This window comes from Hetaerina americana, unplaced genomic scaffold (genome assembly GCF_022747635.1).
Source record: "Hetaerina americana unplaced genomic scaffold, ioHetAmer1.1.p SCAF_63, whole genome shotgun sequence".
NCBI lineage: Eukaryota > Metazoa > Arthropoda > Insecta > Odonata > Calopterygidae > Hetaerina > Hetaerina americana.
In genome coordinates, this window is record NW_027287239.1 from 1,746,141 (window position 1) to 1,773,556 (window position 27,416).

At 38.8% G+C, this 27,416-nt stretch overlaps 1 protein-coding gene across 1 annotated transcript; it reads right to left on the minus strand.

Annotated features, from left to right (window-relative positions):
* Nucleotides 1-1,626: 1,626 nt before the first annotated feature.
* LOC139695769 (CLIP domain-containing serine protease HP8-like) lies at nt 1,627-26,272 on the minus strand. The gene is made up of 4 exons (XM_071594548.1): nt 26,053-26,272; nt 22,999-23,095; nt 17,970-18,169; nt 1,627-1,949 (listed from the first exon to the last, which is right to left on the minus strand). Exons 1-4 carry the CDS (start codon nt 26,270-26,272, stop codon nt 1,627-1,629), a joined length of 840 nt encoding a protein of 279 aa, XP_071450649.1.
* Between the last annotated feature and the right edge of the window lie 1,144 nt (nt 26,273-27,416).

The following is a 27,416-nucleotide window of genomic DNA, read 5'->3' on the forward strand; positions in this document are numbered from 1 at the left end:
CATCTTGCAAGGGAAAAGCAAGTACCTCTCTGTACAATTACAAGATTTTTCGAAAAACATTAAACCTAGTTGGTTTTAGTGAAATATAGGAAGTAATAATGGCATCCATTTTATTAGCATCCAATTCATTTTCTAGGGATTGTACGCCCTTGAAAAAAACATAAAATATGGCACAAGAAATTCATAAACTAAAACAATTTTTGCTGTAAAAATGGTAACACATAGCAAGCATATTTATTATACTTGATTTGAACGATGTTTATCAAGTTAGTTACATAATTTAATGATGGTATCACACACTATACACAAGTAGTGGTGATTCAATTGCTGGTCCTCGCATAGTTTAAGAAAACCCCTCGCTGACATTTATTCGGCAAGATGCAGAGTTGGGTAAATTGATGCAATCTTAATTATTCGTTTCTATAAAATTATAAATTAGGCATGAAAACAAGAGCGTACGCATGTTGTTGTGAGGCGGTCTCTCTACGTTCAATTGTACATGCAAAGATGTTGCTACTTCTCTTTTAAGATGGCACAATAATCAGTTCATAAACTTTCAGTACTTAGACTTTCAGAAAGGTTCAGAACAAACGAGTTTAAAGATGACACTAACGGAATTATAATGGTCCCACACTACTTAGATGGATCAGACCGCAAAGATAAAATAAGGGAGATATATTCCAGTACGGATAGATACAAATACTCATTCCTTCCCCGAACAATCACGAAAAATAATAAGAAGAAGTCGAAGTCATTTTAGAAACATTAAAAACACTTAATTCACAAGTCGGAGCAAATTTAAACATTGGAAAGACATCAGGTATATTTGTAGGTTCATTTGTATGTCAGTTGGCAGTTCGTGTGTTTGCATTTGTGTGGGTGGTTATGGTTTTTGCATGAATTCATACCATATTTAGTTTGTGGATTATATAAATTTGTGGCTTTTGCAATCGATTTTTTTCTTACTACGCTGTTGGCCTAACACCCCCCGCCACACGCCCTTGCGTCGGCTTGCGGGGTATTCAGTAGATGTAGATGTACATAAAATTTCTTCAAACATTGTGCATGAAGTTCAAATCGCGAAATGAGCCGGAATATTTTCACTTCCGAAAGTGTACCAAATCCGCATATAAGATGAATGATTGCAGGAAAGAGTTCACTTTACACGCTTTCTATCTCTTAAGGGACGACCTCCCAAAGTGTTTTTTTCCCAACTTCCTCCTAAAATAATGAGAGATCTGCTACCACCTCATCTATCATTCCTTCTTCCTTCTGTTTTCCTTTGAGTCACAATAACTTGTTATGGATATAGATTATTACTTGTCTGTAAAGCAGAGATTTCACATAATTAATAGCAATATGTCTCCAAACATTGTACATCCGTTTCAAATTACCACATTAGAGAGTATCACCACTGAGCATAAACCAGACCCACATGACTGAACTAGAAATACTCCTCAAATAAGCACGAGGCTTGATTTTGAGCTCTCCTTATTTCTGATAACAGCCTTCCCCACGGCTCACATTGAGGAACTCTTGTGGCTCAACCTGAGTAATTAGAGCCATGATGTCAGGGACGAAAAATTAAAATTGACCGACGACTGGGGTTAATTGGTTTTTCCAAAGTCACGGCTCCAGGCTGTCCAGGATCCATCGCACGTAAGGAGAGACCCGGGTGTAGATTCCCGGCTTGCCCCCCGAAGCGCAGAGCACGGGCCCGAAGGAGACCACGCCGGCCGCCACCCACTGCCCGCCCCTCCGCCCGGCCACCACGTCGTCGACGGTCATCAGAGGGCCTCCGCTGTCCCCCATGCACGAGTCTCTACCCTCCTGACCCCCCGCGCACATCTGGTCATCCCTCAGTGTGATCTGGTGGCTGTAAATCGGCGCGCAAATTCGGTTCGGCACCACGGGAACTCCGACCCATAATTTAACATGGCTTCGGGAACCTTGGGGAAAGGGTGAAAAATTATTATTATTACTAAAACTCACATCTGCAGATAGATAATGTCAGGTGGCACACAAGTCCCAAGCGTTAGAATCAAACTTACCTTAAAAAATAACATGACACCTCAAATCCAATCAATATCACAAAAGATAATAAATGAAACACTCAGAAAGAAAATACAGTTAAAGGAAACTTCAAAACACCATTCTCTAACACAAAAAAAAAACAGAAAATCCCCATCTCATCAACATCAGTTTCCCAAATCATCAAGAAAAAAATCAAAATTATGCTGTTAAATACAATTATAAACAACACATCAATTAAATTATAAATAAATTGTTTGCATCTTTTCTTAGAAGTATTTGCCCTGTTAGGAAAGTGTTCGTATAGTTTTGCAGGTAAACTGTTCCAATCAACAATTGTTTTATATAGAAATTAATATTATTTATTTGTTCTTTGTGCCCGGAAATTTACCTTGAATTTATGATCATTCCTCCCGATCAAATTTAGATTCCCGTATCTTTCCTCAGTTCTCCCCAAGCTTTATCTCCCCTCAGAATGCGGAACATTTTAAAACGTCTGCTTACTTTTCTTCTAGATGCATGCCTTAAGAAATATCTCTCACTTTGTACTTTTTCACGATATTTAATACGTATTTCCTATATAATAATAATAATTAACATTGTCACCCCTTGGAAATATCGGTAAAACGTTGAAATAATGTTTGGAAAATATTTAATTAGTGCGAAAAACTTCATTCCGTTTTTTAATATTTTACGAACGAATATCTTTGTCAAAGTAGGAGGTGTGTATTGGTAGAGGTACAACCTGAAGGTGCATATGAAGCTCCTTGAAAAAAACTTGGCATCATCGAACGAACAGCGTGGAAATATTCGTAAAAAAAGGTCAAGAGTAGGTGCTATTTATTATTCGTTGGTTGGTCACCACATTGAACCCTCTTCGTGAGTTTGACAGCCAGTACAGAAAGATCCAAATTTCAAATTGACAAGTTAACATAGAAACCCTGCCAGTTTCTTTGAAAATCGTTTGAAGGGACAAAATGTATCACACTGAACAATTTGGTTTGCTAGACACTGGAAGAACGAAGGTTAAATGCACGAATAATGAAGCAAAAAGATAAACATTAACCATAAGATTTTGACGCTGGCCTTACGTGATAATTTAAATTCTGCATTAAATCGGTAGTGGACACCTCAACGAGGACTTGAGCTTGATTGACTGACGAAAAGAGAGACCCAAGGAAATATTTCCCCTCATAAAACTCGTGACCGTAGCTATAGGAAGCAAAAGCCATGCCACGTAGGACACTTTAAACTTACCGAAAATAAAAGCATCCCCAACAATAATAATCACCAGTCATCCGTGGACATGTTTTGAAATAACAGGCTTCTCGAGTATCTAAAAAAAAACTACCTCTCCGTTTGGATTTTCCACCCATCTATTCACTCGAATTTGTCTCGCAAGCCCGTACACTGACAGACGTGCTGCGTATTAAGGATTCCGTGAGTTTTATTTGGCATACGCTTTCAAACAAAAGGGTGAATAAAAAAAACATTTTACAGAACTAGAATTTGAAATCTAGGCTATAAATAATGAAATGTATATGACAGTAGTTATTTTAATAAATTAACTACTTTCAATGTAATTTTTAGATGGGATACCAAGGAACAAACATTAGAGTACATGTTATAGTTCAACTAATATGGACTAATTCACAAAGGACGTATAAAATGAGTTACGTAGAGAGACAATTATTATTTAGCATTCCTGGTGAAACCTATGGGATAATATCTCAGGAGTCGAAGAGTTCTAATAGTATATTGTTAGAGAAAATAAGTAAAGCAGTTCAGACAATGTAGTATGAGACAGCGGTGTCTTTAAAATGTCAGTTTGACACAGTTTGTGGCTGAGTCTCTATTAAGGTCTTTTACGTAAGTACAAAAATTTTGTGAAACAATAAATTATACTTCACATATACTGATTACCAATCCTTTCTATAGTAAGTGGGTCAGGAAAATACGTAAAATATTCTTTCGCTAGAGTGGCAGCTAAGGTGAGACGACATGACACCAGAAGACGAATGATTTCGAGGCTTTGTTATTTGGCACAAAAGATATCGTATAAACAGGTCTGTAACCTCTTTTCTTATATCCGGCCATTAATATTCGCGTCCCAAATTTGCAATTGACTTGGGTAATCTTACATGCGCTTACTTTTATTATTTTATTAGAAAGGTAGGTATAGATCCATCTGAACTAAATTTAATAGTTTTATCATGAAATCCCAATTAAGTAAAAGTATGTTATCTCAAAGCATATCCATCGATTTCAGAATTTAAAACTCGTGAATAGAATGAAAGGTTTACATGAAAATGAAATATAATTTAAAGGAAAGTATTCAAGAGCCTCCTCAAATTGTTATGAAAAACAAAATAAGATAAGCTAAAATTAAAGAGTCGAAGACGGGAGACACCATACTTTTAAGACTGAAACTTTAATCCAAATAAAGTAGCGCAGCTACGTTGAAAACAAAAAGTTTTCAGACTAACGATTTTCCAGTAAATAAATTTTGCAGGTGTGCACACAAACGCTGCATGGACAGGGAAACGGTCCAGAGGTACATTATTGAAGAAAGCTGAGAATGCAACTAAAATATGCTCCATTACATGGATAATTGTTATTGCGATAAATGCCTCTCAAAGGTGGACTAATGGGTAGGCTGAAAACTATTGCACACATGCTTGTAGACTCCAAAAAAACGACTTCTAGAAGTACTTCTGGTGGTATGTGGAAGTAACATTCCCCCTCAATACGCATGCGCAGGTTTGAGGTCTTTACATTCATCCAGTGTATTTTGAGAATCGGAAGTATGGAGATGTATTCTACTGCTATGACATTGCAAGTTAAACAGCGTGCTGTCATTGACAGATGCCTTCACCTCATCATCCGAGGTGCAATGATTACCCTTGAGGTATCTCTTGAGTTGAGGAAAAACATAAAAATCGCTGGGCGCAAGATCGGGGTAATAAGGAGAGTTTTGTTTGTTCTCGTCTGTGAGACGGCGTGCTGGACCCATTTTGTACAGATTTTACGGTATACCAATTGTTCAATAATGAAGCCGACACGTTCCTTGGATATACCAATATGGTTTGCGATACGCTTTTGGGTGATTCGCCGTTCATTTTGAATCAAATCCAGTGATCGGACGTCCGCTGCGTGTTTCATCAACAATTATGGCTTTTCCAGGCTCTCAACCACGAAATTTTACTACCCATCGATTTACAATAGACCTATCAACAGCATTGTCACCATAAACAGCCTTTAAACGACGATGAATCTCAGTAGGAGTCACTTTTTCAGCAGTTAAAAATTCGGTAACAGCTCGCCGCTTAACTCGCGTTGACATAGCACTAGAACACGTCTCCATACCTCCGCTTCTCAAAATACACTGGATGAATGTAACGACCTCAAACCTGCGCATGCCTGTTGAGGGGGAATGTTACTTTCACCAGCCACCAGGGGTGCTTCTGAAGGTTATTTAGTTTGTGGTCTACAAGCATGTGTGCATCAGTTTTCAGTCTACCCTCGTAGTACTATTTACCATACTCGCAACACGTGGACGGGTTTTAGCATCTGTCAGGGAAATAGTGAAATCAAGAATGTGATAACATTATAATAAAATCATTTGACTATTTAAATATCCGTTCTAGAGGATATTACAGTGAAACTCATTAACAACTATTACAGCCATATTGAGATTACGGATATCGAAAGATTACAGAGAAGGGTTGGCTGGAAATACGGCAGCTTATCAGAAAATGATCTAAGGTAAAACGCTCACCGTCATGGAGGACATTAAAATGGCATCACGAGAAAATTCTCCTTGAATTTGGCGTGACACCAAAGAGTTGCCATACATATCTATCTTCACATGTCAGACAATAAAATATTTTTTGGACCTTTTCCGCAAATATTTCGCTTGTTGGACGACGGTAATGGAAACAATTCTAAATTTACTATTTTAAGGTTCGATTTCCGTGACAAAATATCATAAGTGAATGTAGATACTAGGATCATTTAATAAAATGCATGCTACTCACTATTTTCCGTTCTTCCCCAGCCGGCAACAAACATCGATTCACCCTCGTAGTTCTTGGCGAGTGCCGCTCCATTGGGAAGGCAAATGGGAACAACGAAATCTGTGGGCGGGAGATAAAACAAGAGAAATAATCAATATTCAATCAATTAGATCATTCAACCCCTTGGCTCATCGCCTCTTGGGCCAATAGGAACTATTAGTTAACGAAATTTATTTATATAGTACAGGGTTCGTCCGGAAATTAAGTGTACTGAGCTCAGGAAAAAAAATTTATTACACTTTTACATATCTTAAGCTAATATTCTTCAAAATAGGACCCTTGTGAGTCGATACACTTGTTCCAGCGGCGTTCCCATTCCTGGAACGCTCCCGCGAAGGCATCATCGGGAACCTCTCGAAGACTCGTCGTCGACCTCTTCTCTGCCTCCACGAACATCTTGTGCCACCGAAAGATCATGTTTCTGGACATGGCTGACTCCCCGTAACCCTGGTTAATCATACCGACAGTTTCGGTAGACGATTTCCCAAGCTTTACCGCAAATTTGATGGAATAACGCTGCTTTGGCATCGCGTTCCGTGACGTGGGTCGAGCGTGGAGGTTCGCGTTAACAGAGCTCCTCACTACACCACAGCTCAGAGCCGACTGCCTTTTTCATCGTCGCTTGCCAACATACCCCCCTCCAATCGCAGCCCGTCAGAGCGGTGCTGGGCGCGCCTGGAGCGGCGCGCCCAGCCCAGGAGTCAGTACACTTATTTTCCGGACGAACCCTGTATCCTGAAAGCCTCTCCTACCGTAACCCAATTATAATTACAAGGGTAATTATATATTTTCAACATCATTGCAAAAGAGAAATCCTTCCAATTTATGCAAGATTTTAGCTGTAGTTTAACCTCCGCTCCATGAGTATTTCTCAACCTTGCTCCTCTATTATTTTGATACGTTACTCAGTTTATCATAACAGCGTTTTACAAATCTCGTAGCTCCTCTACGCTGCACTCGATCCAATTCGGCAATCAATCCAACTTCGTGAGGATCCCATTAATACTAGAAGCATATTCTAAATGAGCCTAACCAGTAAAAGATAACATTTCTCTTTGAGCTTTTCATCACATTTACCTAGTACTCATCCAATAAACCTTAATTTTTGTAATCTTGTCCACATATTCCCCATATGTGTTTCACCCAGGAGAGGTCGTGAGTGAGGGTAACGCCTAGGTATTTAATTGAGTCAACGCATTCAATTTCGGTTTCGCTCGGGAGAGAATAACTCTTTTTCCAAAACTTCATCACTACGCACTTTTTTAATAATAGTAGAAGTAGTAGTATTAAGGGGATGCGACCGACACATAAGGTCGTTTGCGCCATTAGGGATGAATGGGAAAGGAGGAGGGGTGGAGAGAAATCCGGCGTCAGCATTAGCCTACTCTAATAACGAAAGGTGCCAAAGGGGTCCGCAACTTAACGTCCCATCCGACGGACGGCGTACTCACTCAAAGTGTCTTCCACAAAGCACCTCAAATAGGGATCGAGATACCAATGAAAAATATTCAACACCGGGCCCAATGGGTGGGAAGCCAGTAGGATAGCCACCTCACCAATCACGACCCCTGCACTTTTCTAAGTTTAATTCTTAGCGCCAAATGTCGCACCAGAGTTGTATTGCATTAAGGTCATCTGGGAAAGCTGCTGTATCTTCAGTCACGAATATTACGGTAAATTACTGCATCATCGGCAAATAAACGTATCTTACTATTATCTACGGAGATAATTTCGTTATTGTAAAGAATAAATAAAACAGACCAAAGAAAATTTCCTCAGGGAACAGATGAATAGTCCTCTACGCGACCATTCAAAGCCTTTAATCCAGCCAGGATATTGTTATGTGTGCCATAGGATTCTAACTGTGTGAGTAGTTTACTGCGAAGCAAGCCCTTTCTCGAAAGCATTTTTAAAATCTATAAAAACCACATCCAAAAAACATTTCTCTCTTCCAAACCAAAGATATCATGAACAAACGGCGCAAGTTGACTCTCGCAGGATTTACCCTTTCGGAAACCGTGTTGGTTTCTCACTAATACCTCTCGACTATCAAAGTATTTTTTGCGTTTACGTGTTTCATGACCTAGCATGATATGGATACGAGGATAATAGGTCTGACATTGTTTTTTCCTCCTCTCTATATACATTTTAAATGTTGGTGTTAAATGAGCCGTTTTCCAATCACTGGGAGCTTTGTCATCCACTAGCGATTTCTTAAGTACGATTTCCAGATACGTGAACATTTCTCACTCCAGTTCATTAATATTAAGAGCGGGTATTTGATCGGGAAGAAGATGGGTAAGAAAAGGGAGTTCATTATCACCATTGATCTCGATTGGTATGTGGCTGAAATGTTAGTGTACATAAGAATGAAAGTGGGCGGAGAATTCATATTCATGACTTCAGTTAATTTTGCGGATGATCAATCTTTGCATTGCCTACCAGTTGTACTGAATTCATATGCATCCATAATGCAAATTTATGTCTATTACAAAAGATGTTATTCAGCGTATTAATGGTATCATGTTAATTAATACCAATATGCTAATTATTAGCGGAGAGTTAATGAGAAAAAAGAGCAGTAATTTCAATGCAATCACAGTCTCCATTTCTAATGGCTTGCAATAAGTTTTAAAAATGTTCACATTTTTAATGAAAGGATGTTTGGGATACACCAAAGCTTTTGTGCAAAAAAAGAGCGAAAAAACTCAAGTTTTTTTAAAGCTGGTGTTAGGAATCAAAAAGCCGTGCCCAAGAAAAGGCAGATTCTTATTTTTCTGATAGCCTACACATTCAGTAATAACCACATGCCTTCGTCACATTTACATAATGTAGAATGATAGAGCACACTTCTTCTATAGTTTTGAGAGAAAAGAATGACGCCAAAGCCTTCGTGACCCGGAATGACCCAACCTTGACGTTGGCTTGTCCTCAGTTTGCACGCAGCCAAAGGGCCAGCGGCAGAATGGAAGTGCCTTCTTTACAAACCGGTTTTTCCGCTTAACCACTTATCATCCGGTTTAGCCTTTCTCGAAAAGGTGGGACATCTTCAAAATTCATGCATGCGTTTTTCAAGAACCGTGTTGCTTTTACGCAAGTGTTTCTTGAAATGAGAGGAGAATAAGAATACGTAAATTAGAATGATAAGAGAAATATCTTTTAGTGAAATATCTTAATTCGTTTCTCCTAACCAATATTCGTAAATGGCAAATACAATGATTTCACGGAACAGAATTGAATAATAAGAATTAAATATAAATTGAATATGAATAAGATATTCAACGCTTGAAAGACAGTCTTAAGGCCTAAACAGCTTTTATTGACATATTAAATGGTTATTGTACCAAAATGCAAAGCAATACCTATACCGAGGAGAAATCACATGGTAGGGGAACAAAAATGCTTTGTAAAATTGAAAAAGTCAGCGTATGTGGAATTATTGAGACGTAGTGGACTGGCAAATTCAAAAAAACTGCGGAAGATGCTGCGTCAGGACCTTTCAATGGAGTCATCCGCTAATGCGCATCACAACGAAATCATTTCCAAGTGCAAAAATACTGAATAATGCAAAAACAAAACTTTGTAACTCCACATGAAAACTAAGCTTTATTGCGACCTAGGTTTCACTGCGGAGCAGCATCTTCAGGCAAATAAGTCATATTCACACTCACGAGATCTGTTCAATAAATACGCAAACTGAGGCAATAAAAACTTTATTCCAAAGAAACTGCGGGAGATGCCGCAACAGTAACTTTTAACGGAGTCATCCGCTAATGTGCATTTCAATGTAACAATTTCAGAGTGTAAAAATCATTCGCCTTGCCTGGGATTCGAACCCAGATCCCTCAATATCCGGTCGAGTGCTTTAGCCACTTAAGCTACCGAGGCGTCCTCTTAAACTCTGAAATTTTGGGGCTTTTTTAAAGGAATTTCAGAGTTTAAGAGGACGCCTCGGTAGCTTAAGTGGCTAAAGCACTCGACCGGATATTGAGGGATCTGGGTTCGAATCCCAGTCAAGGCGAATGATTTTTACACTCTGAAATTGTTACATTGAAAAACTTTATTTTTCAAAATTTAGTCTACATCGATTTTGTCCCCTTCAAAGTACTCTCCACTCGTTGCTATGCTCATGGCAGTTAGGCTTTTAGTTTTCTCGTCGTTTCTTGCTTTATTGTGTCCACATCTTCCCAGTGATGTCCCCTCATCACATTTTTGAATTTTGGGAATAGAAAAAAGTCGCAGGGGGAGAGATCTGGCAAATAAGGAGGATGTTCAAGGATGGTAATTGAATTTTTTGCCAGAAACTAGCGAACAATCAATGCTGAATGTGCAGGTGAAGTCATTGACATGGGAACCATCCATCATGTTCGTCTAATCTTTCGTCCGTTTTAATCTGGCGTCAGCAGCTTGGACACGATTTTTGCACACATTTGTTTAAAACCCAAATGTTCGGTTAAAATAGTGTGAACTGTTGATTTTCCTAAATTCAGTTCATCAGCTATCATTCGGGCAGTGTTTTGACGATCGGTAAGGACAAGGGACTGCACACGGTCAATGTTGTCGTCAACACAGATGGTTGTAGGTCATCCCGGCCTTGCATCATCCGTGGCGTCTCGTCGTCCATCTTTAAAACGCTTAATCCACATGAAAACGGATGTTTTTCTCAGAGCATTATCACCGTAAACAGCTGTCAATAATTCAATAATTTCTTGATAACTTTTACCGCACTTTACCAAAAAACCTGATGCTGATTCGTTGCTCCGTGATTTTGTCAATTTCCATTTTCGACAAACAGTAAAAGCAAGGACAACAGAAACTAACATAACTGGCACCATACGCGCAGCTCGACGATCCGCCAAGTAGACGGCTCATGGGGTCTCAGACAACTAGCGCCGCTAGTGAGTGGGGTTATGGTCCGCGTCATGGCCGCCAGATTGCACCAGTTTGCGCATTTATTGCATAAGCCACGTATGCTGCGGGGTTTAGTTAGATATTTGTTGGAGAGGGATGGGCTGGGTGTAAAGGGAGGGATATAATACCATCTATGACCGCCGATTGGTAAGTTAGGGACAGAGTAAGGGGGGCGGGAAGGGGGGAATGGCAGAGCGCCTCTTCGCGGTGGGGTGCGAACGCCCATGTTTTTTTCCACCCCGAGGAGAGGAGAGTGAAATGAAAACATAATGCCATTCACTAATTGGTTGTTTTCGCGACAGTCATAAGAATTTCCCACTGCTCGAGAATATCTAGCCTGGCCCCTTTGCTTTCAAAGTGGAGAAACTGAGGATGTTCCCTGGTCAAGGCGAATGATTTTTACAGTATGACGTTATTCCATTGATTGTTGTTGGCTATTATAAAAGTAATAATCTGAGAGTGCTCGCTAAACAGGATCGAGAAAGGAAGGAAGTATAACTTTTTGCGCGGGGTGAAGTGCCGTACAAAGAGGGTAGCATTGAAAATTATATTATTAATGACAAACGAAAGAGTGAATTTTTAAATCTCGCGCTAGAAAGCCTTTTGATTATTTTATACCATAAATACTTGTGTAATGTTTATCTCGGAGTTTCTGAATGTCACCAGATTCATTTGAACGTTGCTAAGAGGAATGTGTGGGAGAAAGTACGAAGTTACCGTAAAATTATTAAGACTGCCCCACAGCCAGTTAGTTCTTCATTTGATTGGTCTTTCAGGCTGCGTGCCTCACCTCGATTAGTGACTTGCTTCCTCCTTTCCAGGATAAGATTCCAAGAACTCTACTGAGCCGATTTAATTGATCACTTCGTCGAAGAAATATTAGTAATAAGTTAGGGCTTCTCAATCTCCCCACGGAACGCTTCCTTGGGAAACTTAGATATCATGGAAATTGCACCAAAAGCCATCATATACCTTTTATTGAAATATAGGAAAATTGAGCTCCACGATCTCGTGAAATAACTAATTAAAGGAGAACTCCTATAGCCGTAATATTATTTCCAGTAACATTATGAGATTTCTTGATGGTAGGAAAATAGTAAGCCAAAGCCAGCACGGATTTTGGAAGAGCAGACCTTGCGGCACACAATTAGGTATTTTCATTCACGATATACTTAGACCGGGAGAATACGCCATACACGTCGATGCAGTACTCCTAGATATCAAAATAAGCCTTCGTTAAAGTCCCACAAAGTAAATTGTTACACAAACTTCAATTTTATGGGATCAATGAGAAAATTATTAAAGCGATTAGATACTTCTTATCAAATTTCAAACATATAGTAGTAATTGATGGGTTGTAATCAATATAGATGTGAATTCGGGTGTCCCCCAGGGAAGTGTAATAGGGCCGCTTCTTTTCTTAATATACGAGGGTCATCCGGAAAGTAGTACCCGTTCGTGCCGCATGAAGTGCTGACGACGCGAGTAGCCGCTGGACGAGGTCAGATAGCTTCAGTGGCTTGTCTGCCTTCTCTGAGCCAAGTTGCGTGACGCTAGCATTGCCTGTGTTGTTTCTGTGATTGTTTACAATGTTTAAAAAAATTGAGAACGCCGCCAGTTGTGAAGTGAGGGCAGTGATTAAATTCCTCAATGCAAGAAACGTTCGCCCATGTGATATTCATCGCCAATTAAAGGAGGTGTATGGAGACAATGTAATGGACGAGTCGTCTGTTCGGCGGTGGTGTCGCAACTTCAACATGGGGAGGGGGAACACACACGACGATGAGCGTTCGGAGAGACCGTCTGTCATTACAGACCAACTGGTGAGCTCAGTTGACGAATTCGTGAGGAACGATCGGCGCGTCACAATTGATGACATCTGTGAGCATTTTCCCAATGTTTCTCGAACAATTGTTCATGAAATTGTTAAACACCATCTGCATTATGCAAAAATTTGTGCAAGATGGGTCCCTCGCGTATCTCAATGAGCTGGCGGCGAAGGACTATGCAGCAGGAATACAGAAACTTGTCACACGTTATGACAAATGCCTTAATTTGCTTGGAGATTATGTTGAGAAGTAGTTTAAAGTATCCTCTTTCAAATAAAATTTTTTATGTTTGTTAATATTTACTTTTGTGTCTTTATTTCACGAACGGGTACTACTTTCCGGATGACCCTCGTACATTAATGACTTGTGCTCACACGTTAGTAGCGATCTCAGATTATTTGCTGACGACACGGTGGTATACAGGGAAATAAGGGGCCCATCATAGCCCATGCGAGCTACTCTCTAGACACTCAGGCACAATATCGGATTGGAGCAAAGAATGGGGATTAATGCTTAAAATAGACAAATGTGCAGTTCCGAAATTTTGGAGCAAAGCAAGTGTCGAACAGGATAAAAGCTATGAAATAGAAGGTTCAGTGCTAACTACGGCCGATCATATTAAATATTTGGGGTAGCTATAACACCACTCATTTTATCGGGAGCACATATCAGGACAATATGGGTTTCAGTAAACTAGCGGTGGGGAAATGAAATGAGAAAGTAAAAGAGAGTAGTTATTTCACTCTTGTTAGGCCTCATTTGGAATATGTCGCAAGTATTTGGGATCCTTGGGAGAAAATTGGGCAAAATAATTAGATGAAGTCCAGAGAAAATACGCCAGATTTGTGAAAAAAAATTTTTAATAAGAAGGCGAGTGTGACAGACCCTCAAGGGAATTAGGCTGAGAGCCACTTGATATGCGGAGAGAACAAGCGAGACTTAGATTTTTAGAAAGGCTCAGAACAAATGACTTTAACTTTGGCACTAAAGGAATTATAATGGCCCCACACTACTTATATTGATCAGACCACAAACAGAAAATATGGGTGATATATTCCAATAAAAATAGATACAAATACTCACTCTTCCCCCGAATAATTAGGAATCATATTAGTAAGAAACCGAAGTCATTTTAGCAACATTAGAAACATTTAATTTACAAGTAGAAAAATAATGAAACATTTCAAAGACATCAGGTATTTTTGTATGTGCATGTGTAAGTTATTTGGTAGTTTGAGTGTTTGCATGTGTGTGGGGTGGGAGTGTTCTTGTATGAGTTCATGCCATGTTTTGCTTGTGGATTGTAAAAATTTGTGGCTTTTTCATGCGGTTTATTTTGTTAATTACTGTTGGTGCCCCTGACACCCCCCGCCACACGCTCTTAGAGCAGCTTGCGGGGCATTGAGTGAATGTAGATGTAGAAAGGTATTCCACGTGATTTGCACCTATGATTAAGAGAGAATGTTTTAGACGCCCCTAACTTACACTTAAGCCAGCTCTTCTCACGGCCCAATGTGATCCCATGCTAATTCTCCAAGCCTGCCAGATGGATAACTAATTTTAACAAATCTAGTGGACGTATCTGAAACTTCTCCTATCCATTAATTGACACTTTCTCCCATGGATCCCTAATGCTTGCCTCGGAAGTCAAGTTTGGATGAACTAAAACGATGTAAGATTGTATATTTTATCTCTCATTAGGTTTTCCTTCAATATGATGGAAAGTTTAAAGATAAATGTTATCCTTCGCTCGTTAGGCGCCATTTGAAATATGTTGCTAGAATTAGGGATCCTCATGTATCTGGATTGATTGCCGAATCGTATCGCGTGCAGCGTAGATGAGCTAGATTTGAAAAACAATGTTACCATAAACTTGGTAGCGTGTCTAAAATATTAGAGCAGCTAAGTTGGGAACCCTCACGGAGCGAAGGTTAAATTACAGATTAAATCTCTTGCATAAACTGGAATGAGATCTTTTTAGCAATGATGTTGGAAATGTATTATTAGCCCTATTGGACTATGGCAGGAGAGATCATGTAAATAAAATTAGAGAGGTTTAGTGTGGAATAGATACATGGTAGATTTTATATTCCAGGCGAATCATATGGGATCAGAACAACATTGCCCAACCGTGCTAGGAGGGATTTGGGTCAGAAGTAATTTGGAGTGTATTCACCTCCTGCCACACACATCAGGGGTGGCAGCAAGGTACTACGTAAAAAAATAAAATTTATGTAAAAATCTGGAAAATAAAAATTTTCGTGTGGCCTGATTCACATATTCTGCGGTTGTGTGCCCGATGAAAGATTTAATTCAAGAAAAAATCGCATTCATGGTCTTATAACACTTCCCAGTGGCACGTCTGAAGTTACATCTACTCTAATGAATTAAATAGTTTAGAAGGAGGACATTATCATTAATATCGTAATATCTTTGGTGCACTATTTTCCAACGTTGTTTGTTCACAATCTGAATATTTATAATTCGTTTTTTATTTCTTCGGATCCACAAAAAAATTTCCTTTACTTAGGAAAATATATATCACATTTTTTTACGTTGTTCCACAACGTAAAAGAGGTTCTGTTTTTCTAATGCCATTAGTTATTTTTATATTTTTGATCCTAAATAGTATTAAACGTAATTATTTTGAGTGTGCTGATATCCCAAGTAACTGATTTAACTCATTGTTTTAACGAGGATCTGGCAAATATATCGAGAAAATTTTAATATGAATCGCTAGTTTTAGCCTTTTTTGCTACGCCCTAGGTGTCCCAGAAAATTATGGCAGATACATTTCGCCAACGACTACAAATATATTCTTTTTAAGCGGGGTAAAATGCGTTGATGAGTATATGGCCATTGTGCTTAGATAGAACACTTATGCTGAACTTAGCGTGTTTGTAAATACATGCAGACATCTAAATAAGCTCCGATTATAATCCTTAGTACTCATAATAATTTCTAAAGCATTGTCAATGCATTCATAATGGTAGCTGTCGAGTTGCCTTTAATGAATACTTCAATTAATACCAAGCCTTCTTAGGCCTTCCTTTTGTGTATATTTTCAATAAAACTTATCGGATATACTTAGCTGCCTGTGAGCAAACCTTCCATTCGTATAAAGATGTACTACCTTTGTATGTACATCTAAATATGTGCTCTTTATATGATATTTAAATTCCGATTCACCAGTGATTATTATTTCGATACTACCTTACGATAATGATTGAAAACACAAGACGTTAGGGTACCCTGTGCTTGTCTTCTTTTGCCCGAGAAATCGCAATATTTACACGGATTAACGGAATCATTTGAACACGCCAAAAAATTTTAGAACGTGATATTACGTGACCGGCCATTATTTTCTCTTTCTTAACGATTTCCGATTCCAATCCATTTTTTCTTTGATGGCCGATGTAAAGTAATGCACCAACTTGTTCGTGCAGTATAAATAGTCTACTTTACTGTTCTAGTTAGTATTTTAAACACCTTTCTGGTCCCAAGAAAAGATTTTTCTTTGCATGAAATGCAAAACTTGAAAATGTAATTTCGCGACGATATTTTCTTAATTATCATCGTAATTGCTATGATAAAATTAGAATCCTTTGAATAATCACATATTCTTTGCCAAATATACGCACCTATATTTCATGACATGTATATTACCGTACCGTTTTTTCCGGATATCAAAAAAATCATATCCTGAAATACATATTAATGCATTAATTTAGATATTATGAATGCTTTTATCGCTATCTAAAGAATTTCGGGGGCATTTATTTCCATCGCATACGCGCGAAGAACTGCCGATAAAAAAACAAAAGCTATTGCAAAAATTCCACCGTAAACAATGGCACAATACCCATACCAATTACATTAAGGTACGAAACTTGAGTAACATTGAAACAAAAGACGTATTTAGCCACAATAACTATGTCCAGTAAATCCCAGAGTATGTCCCATCTACGTAGTACGTACGATGAATACGCGAACTGGTACAATCTGGCGACCATGACGTGGACTATAGGTCTGTTCACTAACGGCGCTAGTTCCCTGAGACCCAATGAATCGTCTGTGCTTGGCGGATCGTCGAGCTGTGCGTATGGTGCCAGTTATGTTAGCTTCTGTTGTCCTTGCTTTTACTGTTTGTCGAAAATGGAAATGGACTAAATCACGGAGCAACGAATCAGCATCAGGTTTTTTTGGTGAAGTGCGGTAAAAGTTATCAAGAAGTTATTGAATTATTGATAGCTGTTTACGGTGATAATGCGCTGAAAAAACATCCGTTTTCAAGTGGATTAAGCGTTTTAAAGATGGCCGACGAGACGCCACGGATGATGCAAGGCCAGGATGACCTTCAATCACCTGTGTTGATGACAACATTGATCGTGTGCGGTCCCTTGTCCGAATGATAGCTGTTGAACTGAATTTAGGAAAATCAACAGTGCACACTAATTTAACCGAACATGATGGATGAATTCTTTACCATGACAATGCACCTGCACATTCAGCATTGATTGTGGCGATTCCCAAGGTTCCTGGCAATAAATTCAATCACCTTGATCCTTGATCATCCTTCTTATTAGCCATATCTCGCCCTCTGCGACTTTTTCCTATTCCCAAAATGCAAAAATGTGATAAGGGGACATCATTGGGAAGATGTGGGTACAATAAAGCAAAAAGCGACGAGAGAACTAAAATGCCTAACTGCCGAGAGGACTTCCAAGGGGGGTTTAAACAGTGGAATGGAAGAAGATGGAATAAGCGCATAGCAACGAATGAAGAGTACTCTGAAGGGGACAAAATCGATGTAGACTGAATAAAGTTACAAAAGAAAGTTTTTATGGCCTCAGTTCGCGTATTTATTGGACAGACCTCGTAAAAGTGAAATTAGAATTTGATCAATGCCGTAGCTTTTTTATTGGTCGATGATAAATTTGTTTGTTGCTACCTTGTGTGGCCTCGTGAATCCTTTTCACGGAGACTCGAACCGAGCCAATTCCTGCGCGTCCATTTAAGAAGGGCGCTTGATAGTGTGCGCATGCTGTAATGACTGGCCAGAGCACCGTCAATCAGCTGAGGCCGCGTGTCCGTGTACCAGCTCGTCGTTCGGAGATCTCACCTGTTATCAGGGCTGGGCGGTCCAGCCTGACCAGTCCGATATCATTCTCTACGACGCCATGGTGATTCCGGTAATTGGGGTGGATGGTGACCCCAGCGATTCGGCGTCTCTGCACTGGATCTCCGCACACCACTTCGTCGCCGTATTCGAGGCAGTCGGGATCAGTTTCCGTGTCGTGTTCACCCAGCCGCACGCCGGAACTTAGATAGGAGGAGAGGGAAGTACGATATGTTTCCGAATAATTTCAATGACATAACCGATAAAAAAATACGTCCGTAGGCATTCGTCATATACGAATACGACATACGTCATATACGAGTATATAGCCCTCAGGAGCATATTATTATACTATGCAGCCTCTGACAATTATGACGCTAGTTAATACGGCATAACGTCCTTAAATCGGCCCAATGGAAGGACAGTTCTGAACTCTGTTGCTTCCACATTCCGAAGAGGTTTCAGCTACTTTCATACGCCAATTGATTTGAAATTGCAAATGGCCCATCAAGCTACTCAGTATAAAGTACAAACTGTAAGTAAAGCTACGTAATGGATGGCACCCAGCGAATTTGTGGGCATGCCGTGTAGCCCACGCATATCCACATCATAGATTGGAAGAGCATTGATTGTTTGATGATACCACTGTCTTAAAAGGCATTACTCAAACAATACCTCTTGTTAAATTAATTCATCTATATTTTTAATTTAACAAAAAGGTTTCAGTTAAATTCAGCCATAAAATTAGCTACCTATGTGGACTCATGAATAGGAAATACTTTACAATTGTATTCTTAGCAATTAAAATTTTATTTTCCTGTTTTTTTCATATTCTATTACAGCAAAAAAAATGGACCCGGGAAAATTATTCTCTTTCCTCGTAGGGCTAACAAGTAACGCCTATTGCGTAAATAGGAAATAAGTCAATGCAACAATTTCAGAGCGTAAAAATCATTCGCCTTGACTGGGACTCGAACCCAGATCCCTCAATATCCGGTCGAGTGCTTTAGCCACTTAAGCTACCGAGGCGTCCTCTTAAACTCTGAAATTTTGGGGCTTTTAAAGGAACAAGATGTTGTGACGAAATACCGTACATACAATGTCACATGCATTCGTAGTCGTGCGCGAGGCGCCACAGTCCACGAGGTTAAAGCCAACTTTAAACACTTATGGTGTTTTCACTTTGACAAATTCCAAAGAAACTGCAGGAGATGCCGCAACAGTAACTTTTAACGGAGTCATCCGCTAATGTGCATTTCAATGCAACAATTTCAGAGCGTAAAAATCATTCCCCTTGACTGGGACGCGAACCCTGAACCGTGGACTGTGGCGCCTCGCGCACGACTACGAATGCCTGTGACATTGTATGTACGGTATTTCGTCACAACATCTTGTTCCTTTAAAAGCCCCAAAATTTCAGAGTTTAATCTGGGTTCGAGTCCCAGTCAAGGCGAATGATTTTTACGCTCTGAAATTGTTGCATTGAAATGCACATTAGCGGATGACTCCGTTAAAAGTTACTGTTGCGGCATCTCCCGCAGTTTCTTTGGAATTAGGAAATAAGTCGTTACCAGCGGCAATTTTTAAAAACGCGAATCGAATGTTTCTTTCAAAAGCATCTTTAATAGAATACCTCATTTTCTACATACTTACTTGAGTCAAATGGATTAACTTAGAAAGCAGAACAGCATACTTTTGCCCTCGGAGCCATTACGCATATTTTAAAGGCCGTTTTACGTCATGAACCTACTAAAATTAAGGAGTGCGGCCAATAAAAATTAAAATTTTCGAGGCCTGATTTGGGAATTGTTCGGCCAAAGGATTTCGTCCATCGGTCCCTAAGAAACATGATGACAAGCAAGGGTGTACCAGGGTCCGTAAGAGCTACGGGAAAAAAATTAGGCACAATTGTTTTAGCAAAAGTTAGCGATGGCCAGAAATTTAACTTAGAGAATCGAAATCATTGACCTGCAAAACAATAATAAGGTGATATTGTTACTATTGGTTAACTGCTGTAATTTAAAATGTAAAGTAGCCGAATTCCACCGTTTCGTTCAGAGTGCTGAAAATGTGTCATCATAGGGATTGAGAGTTTATTCTCGAATTAGATCGCGGAAGACGAAGAATTCCGAATTTTTTTTTAATCGATAAAAAAGATAGAATCAATAAAGCAGGAGTAGGAGTGATTATTGGTGTGAAAATGTCTAAAGTCAACAGGTATGGAGTTTATCCGGATATTCAAATAGAAAGCGTCTGTTGTTCATTGAAGAGGCTGTCGTCGAAAATACGCGAGTAGGCTGAAAACTAATGCTCACATGCTTGTAGACCACAAACCAAATGACCTTCACAAACATTTCTGGTTGCATTTGGAAGTAACATTCCCCCTCGACAAGCATGCGCAGGTTTGAGGTCTTTACATTCATCCAGTGTATTTCGAGGAGCGGAATTATGGAGGCTAATTAACGTTTGTGCCTTTTGTGGGTCAAATATTGCAAATTGTAACATTGTATTGGAGCCAGAGATACGGAGGGAAGAAATTACAGTGGAAAGCAACGATCTCAGCGCTATAAACGCCTTAGATTTCGGCCTTTCCTCAATTGACTGGAACGAACACAAATTTCAAAGAGTGGTTAGAGACAAGGAACTACCTGGAACCTGAACGGATATTAAGACTACAGTTTTCACTGAAGAATTCAGTCATAAAACATCTCTTCACGTTAAATTCTCCATTCATAGATAGAGGAAACCCATCAAAATAAAATATATATATATACCTATTAAAAAGTCATTGTAGAGAAGGATTCAGGGAAGTAGGTTTTCGACAAGTATTTGTGTATTGGGAAAATTTGGCAATAAGAATTAGATAAAGTCCAGAGAAAATCCGCCAAATTCGTTAAAAATTGTTTTGATAAGAACACAAGTGTGACAGTTCTCTTAGGGGATTTAGGCTGGGAGCCACTTGAGATGTGAAGAGAAAAAGCGAGACTTAGACTTTTAGAAAGGTTCAGAATAAACGAGTTTAACGATAGAGTAATTATAATGTCCCTCCACACTACTTATGTGGAACAGACCACAAAGATAAAATAAGGGATTTAGATCCCAATACAGATAGATTCAAATACTCATTCTTTCCCCGGATAATCATGAATTATAATATTAAGAAACCGAAGTCACTTTAGAAATATTAAAAACATTTAATTTACAAGCCGGGGCAAAATTAAACATGCTAAGTGCATGTGTATGTTAATTGGTAGTTGGAGTGTTTGCTTGTGTGTATAAATTTGTGGCTCTTGCATGCGGTTTTCTTTCCTTAATTACGGGTGGTGTCCTAACGCCCCTCGCCACACGCCCTTGCGGCGGCTTGCGGGGTATTAAGTAGATTTAGATGTAGACACATTCACCAAAAAACGTAAAAAGACAAAATATAACAGATAGTTTGGATAACTTGTTGCTGATCGTAACACAGCCAACTGCTAACTTGAGGGAACTCCTTCTTTTGAAGGGCATTTAATTGATACCAGGAATACTTTCCCCAGGAAATAGCAGGAGACGATGAATGAGGTATAGCCCCTCAGATGGAAACACTGCATCCAAAAAATGTTTTGCTTTCGATCAAAATCCTGCCTCTCTCTATACTCGTGAGAATTAGCCCCTTATTCGGAAATAAGAAGTAATTTATGGATAACAAGGTTTCCAGGCATTGAAAGTATATAATATTATTCTTATAATTAAGATGGGCGATAGGAAAGAACCCAGTAACCACATGACCATCATATTAACTTCCACGTAATGCAAAGTCTTAGAATACATGAAATCTCTCATCCAGCCTTTTCCATTATGATCTATCTGAACTATTTGTTGATTGGACATTAATAGATCATGGAGCATTTTCTTAAAAGCCTTTTTGAAAATATATGAATACCATGCCAACCAGAATATCAGTTCTCCCCGACATCAAAAGATCGTGAAAAAAAGATCAAGCAGTCTCTAGAAATACCTACCGTTTCCGAATCCAGTATACCTTAATGATTGATACTATTTTGATTCAAAACGGAGAAGAAAGTGCTTTTTTAACGTTATCTTCAATCACAAAAGTACGCTAACTTGTACAAAATTCATCAAAACCTATACGCAGTAGCAGCAGGGAGTTATTGCATATCTTGAAGCACACAATTCTAATAAAAAAGTGAGGCAGCACAAAATAATGATACATTTAAAACAAGTAGATGCATTCCATACATTTTGATAAAGAGAGTCACAGTTAAACGCCACCATTGCATTTCTCAAGACTATTAGCGGCTCAAGACAGCTAATGATCCGAATTTCTCAACTGGTGATGAACAACTACACTGTATGTATTTTTTGGGCATAATTCATTACATTATGTGAAAATAGTATCGCGAAATATTAGTTTTTCACGGAGATCGGACAGTACAGTACCAACTTACGAGCACTGGATTAGATTCAAATTGACCGGTGATTCACTCAAAAGTGTATCGAAAACCATATTGGAATATCCAAGGAACGTGTCGGCTTCATTATTGAACAACTGGGATACCATAAAATCTGTTCCCGATGGGTAACACGCCGTCCCACAGACGAGAACAAACAGCGCCGATTGGAATGCTGCGAGCAACACCCTTCTCATTCCCCCGATATTACGCCTTGCGATTTTAATTTTTTTCTCCAACTTGTCAAGTCCTGGATTCGAGAAAAGTCGCGTTGACATAGCACTAGGATACGTCTCCATACTTCCGCATCTGAAAATACACTTGATGAATGTAACGACCTCAAAGCTGCGCATGCGTGTTGAGGGGGAATGTTACTTCCACATGCCCAAACCAGGAGTGTTTCTGAAGGTCATTTTGTTCGCGGTCTACAACCATGTGTGCATTAATTTTCAGCCTACCCTCGTAGTCTTACAAAATGTCAGATTATATTACAGTTTTCAGATAAAATCAATGTCTTATAATGACACAGCCACGGATAATTACGTTCCGTTAAATTTTAGGGAGCAGTGAGTCATACTTACAGCCTTCCGATGTCTGTATCTTCCAAGCAGTGTGCTGCTGTCAGTACATAACGGTCGCCAATTAGAGCCCCACCGCAGAGGAGTTGAATCCCGTGCTCTGCAAAGTAAAAGCGGAATAAGCTCGAGTCAAAGTAAGCATTTCAATAATTAAATATACTCCACATTTTCACCTCCAACTAGTATAAAAGGTTGCTTCAAATCGGGAGACCGTTTATGAGAGGAATGGGTAGAAGAATATTTCGTGGTCGGGGAGATGAGAAGGAAATTAGAACAGTACCCTTTGGTATATGGTACCACGGATGTTATATATTTTACACTAACAAAATAATTGAACGGTTACACCTGACGTTAGACCCATAGGAAAGTATATTTTAACAATCTGTTTAGCGTCGGTATTAGTTTAACATAAATGTTCTTAAAAGTCACCAGATTTTCGAAATGTCTAATGGTTCGATAACGGAGTTCCATTACCTTACTTCTTAGTCTGATCGTTGCAAAGGGCTGCATTTTGTGAATAAAATATTTGTCTATAGTTAAACTTTTCCTAAAAGTTTCCTCATCAGTGAATTAAGAGTGTTATGGCTCATGGAAATGATTCAGCATGCCACTTGTTTAATATTTTGAGAAGAAACTTGACAAAAAGGTTTGCGTAAAAAGCATCGGTATCAAGTTTTTCCTGAAGTGTGCGTCAAATTTTGAATCTCGACCGTAGATGTGTGCATGATCGCAGATCGTATTTATAAGATGACAGTGTACACACTATTATTACTGAAAATTTGGAGATGAAAAAGATCTGCGCTAAAATCGTTCCGAAAGTATTGGCGGACGACCAAGAGCAGAGTCGAGTGCGCCGTCGAGAGCTTCCGAACACCTTCTGAAAAGCGTTGAAGAAGACCCCGACCTTTTGGACAGTCCCGACTTGGCACCAGCAGACTATTTCCTATTTCCAAAAGCGAAATCCTCCCTCAAAGGACACCACCATGGGACCATAAGTGCCATCAAAGAAGCTAGCACACGTACCCTTAAAGACTTTCCGGAATCTGCTAACCAGAGAGCCTTCGAGTCGTGGAAAAGCCGCTCTGGACAAAGTGTGTGTCGACGCCCAAGGGATGCACTTGGAAGAATAATGGGAGGCACTGTAGCAATATCTGAAATATTAAATCTATATTCCGATTTTTTTCCGATACCTTTTTATACAAACCATGTACATTGGGGTGTAATGGTATCTAAATAATTTTTTTTTGGGTTATCGTCATGTTTCATCAGTACAATCCTTTTATATTTGTCAGCGTATGCACTCAATTTTTTCTGCCGTTTTATCAGCCGCTGCGAGTATATTTTCATCGCTGGTACATATACAGGTATGTAAGTTATTTTGCTTGATATCAATAGAGAACTTAATTGACTGATTCTTGCTTCCCAAATTTTGCGTAAAATTGTCCGTTTCGAATTTTCTTCTGTCAAAAATTGAAAATATGTCGTTCTAAAGACAATGCAGAGTTTTGATTGAAAGTGTACCAGAATATTTTCTCCAAGTACTATGAAAATGCGTTTTGCTCTCAAATGAGATAAAAGTTTATCAAGTGAATACAGGAAAGCGTAATTTTACAGAGAAGGAGATAACCGCAATATTTTATGTAGTAAATTTATTCGACTTCTGTTCAACTACTTGGGTCTTCAGCTCGCCGGCTACAACATAAATGGAGCTTTTTGAAAAGCAGTCTTATTTAATACATAAAATTCAAGACTATAACGTTCAAAATCATTATTAAATTCCTTTAAATATAAAGCAAAACGGTTGAATATTGAGCTAGCAATGATCTAATTATTTTCATTTGGAATTAATAGGCATAGTATTTATACTACTGAGATGTTTTTACTTAAAAAATTCATGGAACTGCAATATCTAACAGGATATACTGATCACACTTAACTTAATTTTTCCTAATTCAATCTCTAAGTAACACTTCTTTTTTAAAGAATATATATTATTATTTTCAGGGGAAACATAGGCTAAGAGAAATATTCAAAGTAAATGTTAGCAAGTAATTTTACAGCAAAAAATCTCCCAATGCTTCTTCTACATAATCACATGCAAACGCATAAACTAATAGTGTAAATCATTGATTATTCAATGTAACTTTGTAATCTTGAACCGACAAGAGATTCGCTTGCATCCTAATATAATTCCAATCTAGAATATTTTGGCATCATTATACATTAACACGGGTGTTTTAAATAATTCCCCTTAGTTAAGAACCGAAACGCGGCAAGATGTTTCCTTATCGAGCACCGTCACAAAACCCCAGACCGAAACACAGAAAACGTAACTACACGCAATAATATTTTACATTTGGTTTTGTATATTTAAGCATAACTTCGAATCACACGAGTCGTACACTTGGTGTTTGAGAAATTATCAAACTAAAAAACGACATTGTGGAAAGATTTTTTCAATCCACTCAGCCACACACTCATTTGACGCTTTATATAGGGAGATCCAGACTTTCAACTGGAGGGTAAAATCTTTAAATGTTTTAGAAAAAAAAATAATAGAGAACCCGAATCTTGACAAACTCTAGAAGTTTCGGGTTACACTTTGCATCTTATAAATAAGCTTTGATAGTGAAACTACATTTTTTTATTCTGATTTTTTTAACCATAGGACTTCACTAACGAATCAATACCAGCGACCATTATAAGGGTCATGCGACCTCAGTAATTAGGGCTATCACGACATCCGTGTTACTTCTTCTCCCAAAATTAGAAATAAAGTTTCGACAAGATTCTGGGAGTTGGTCGTCACCGGCGAATTCCCCATTTTTTATAAATGCGTCAAAATGGACAGATTCTTCATGCATTGATCAATGGTGGTACGAATATATATAACTCTAATTACTAATGCATGGTTCCAATGCAAAGAATTGTTAAGGTGGTAAAAATTATGAGCTTGCAGTGTGGTTTTGGTGAGGCCATCATATCATAATCATTCTGCCAACTCGTAACTAACAGAGCGATGCACCGAAATACGAGCGCATCAAACAGCATATTTACTCGTGTGGTACTCCAGTAGCGCCAACCACGGGTACTCGCCAATCTGTGCCTCTGTCCCGCCGAATATTCGATGGGTTACGGCCATTCCACATTTGTCCGTCAGCAGGAGTCTCCAGTGTGGGTGGGCGGAGACATTGCCTCCATGCCATCCCTCGGCCGCCCGTTCCTCCGAGGGCCAAGTTTCGGCGTCGACGCCTCTCGGCGACGAGCCCCTCGACATAGGTCGGAAGCCAGGACAACAAACGAGGGGTCGGTTGCCCTAGAGTGCGCAATAACAAATACTTGAGAGTGGACCAAAAACTGATGTCTTTCTCTCGTTTAAGGGATTTAACAAAGCATATGCGTGGATTTTGCATGGAAATTAATCTGAATATTTTCGATAATTCTTGAAGTGAGATTTAAATACTTACTAGACGATAAAATATAAATCCTGAACGTAAATTACAGATTCAGGTGTGATGTGGTGGAACTGTTTCATTTCAACAAAGACGAAGACTAATGCAGTTTTCCACTTAATAAAGATTTTTTCCCGATTAGTTTCGATGCACAATATCATTTTCAAGTGAAGCTCTCACTACACAGTTCCTATATATATCGATTATACGGAAACAACCACACTAGCAGTATAATATTGGGACGGTACAATAGAAAACAAATAAAATAGTTACATTAAAAAGAACACTCACACGGTAAATTGTCTAAGCTTTCGGCCTTCTTCAAGTAAGACTATCCTACTTGAATAAGGCCTCGGAGAATGCCGATAGCTTAAACAGATACTGTGTGAGTGTCCTTTTAAATGTTACTGATATATATATATATATATATATATATATATATATATATATATATACATATTAAATATAGGATGTGGGGAAACCAGGATATCTCCACGTGCTGGGAGGGGTTAGGCAAGTGGGGAAATGGAATGGTGTAGGGCATCGAAACTAGTCGGAAAGAAATCTTTATTAAGTGGAAAATTGCAATAGTCTTCGTTTTTGTTATAAACCTGGAATTTGAAGAATGGCCACTGAAAACTTTATGGTGCATTCATAAAGTAAGAATTTTGCTTTGACCCCCACTCTTTAATTCTTATTTTTTAAATTTATTTCGAAGAAGTCCGTATCACTTTTAACATACAAGTTCACATAATCTTGTTAAAATGATCTTTTTATATATCCATATGATAAAACTGTTTGTCTGCCATAAATCTTTTCTTCCTTTCAATTGCTCTTCACAACGCACAATTGGTCAAATTTTATTTGATAATTGAATTGTCACATTTATGCACTGATCATGAAGTTGATTCTTATTCAGTGAAACCGTCGTACATATATTCATAAAATTAAACTAATTATCAACTCTTA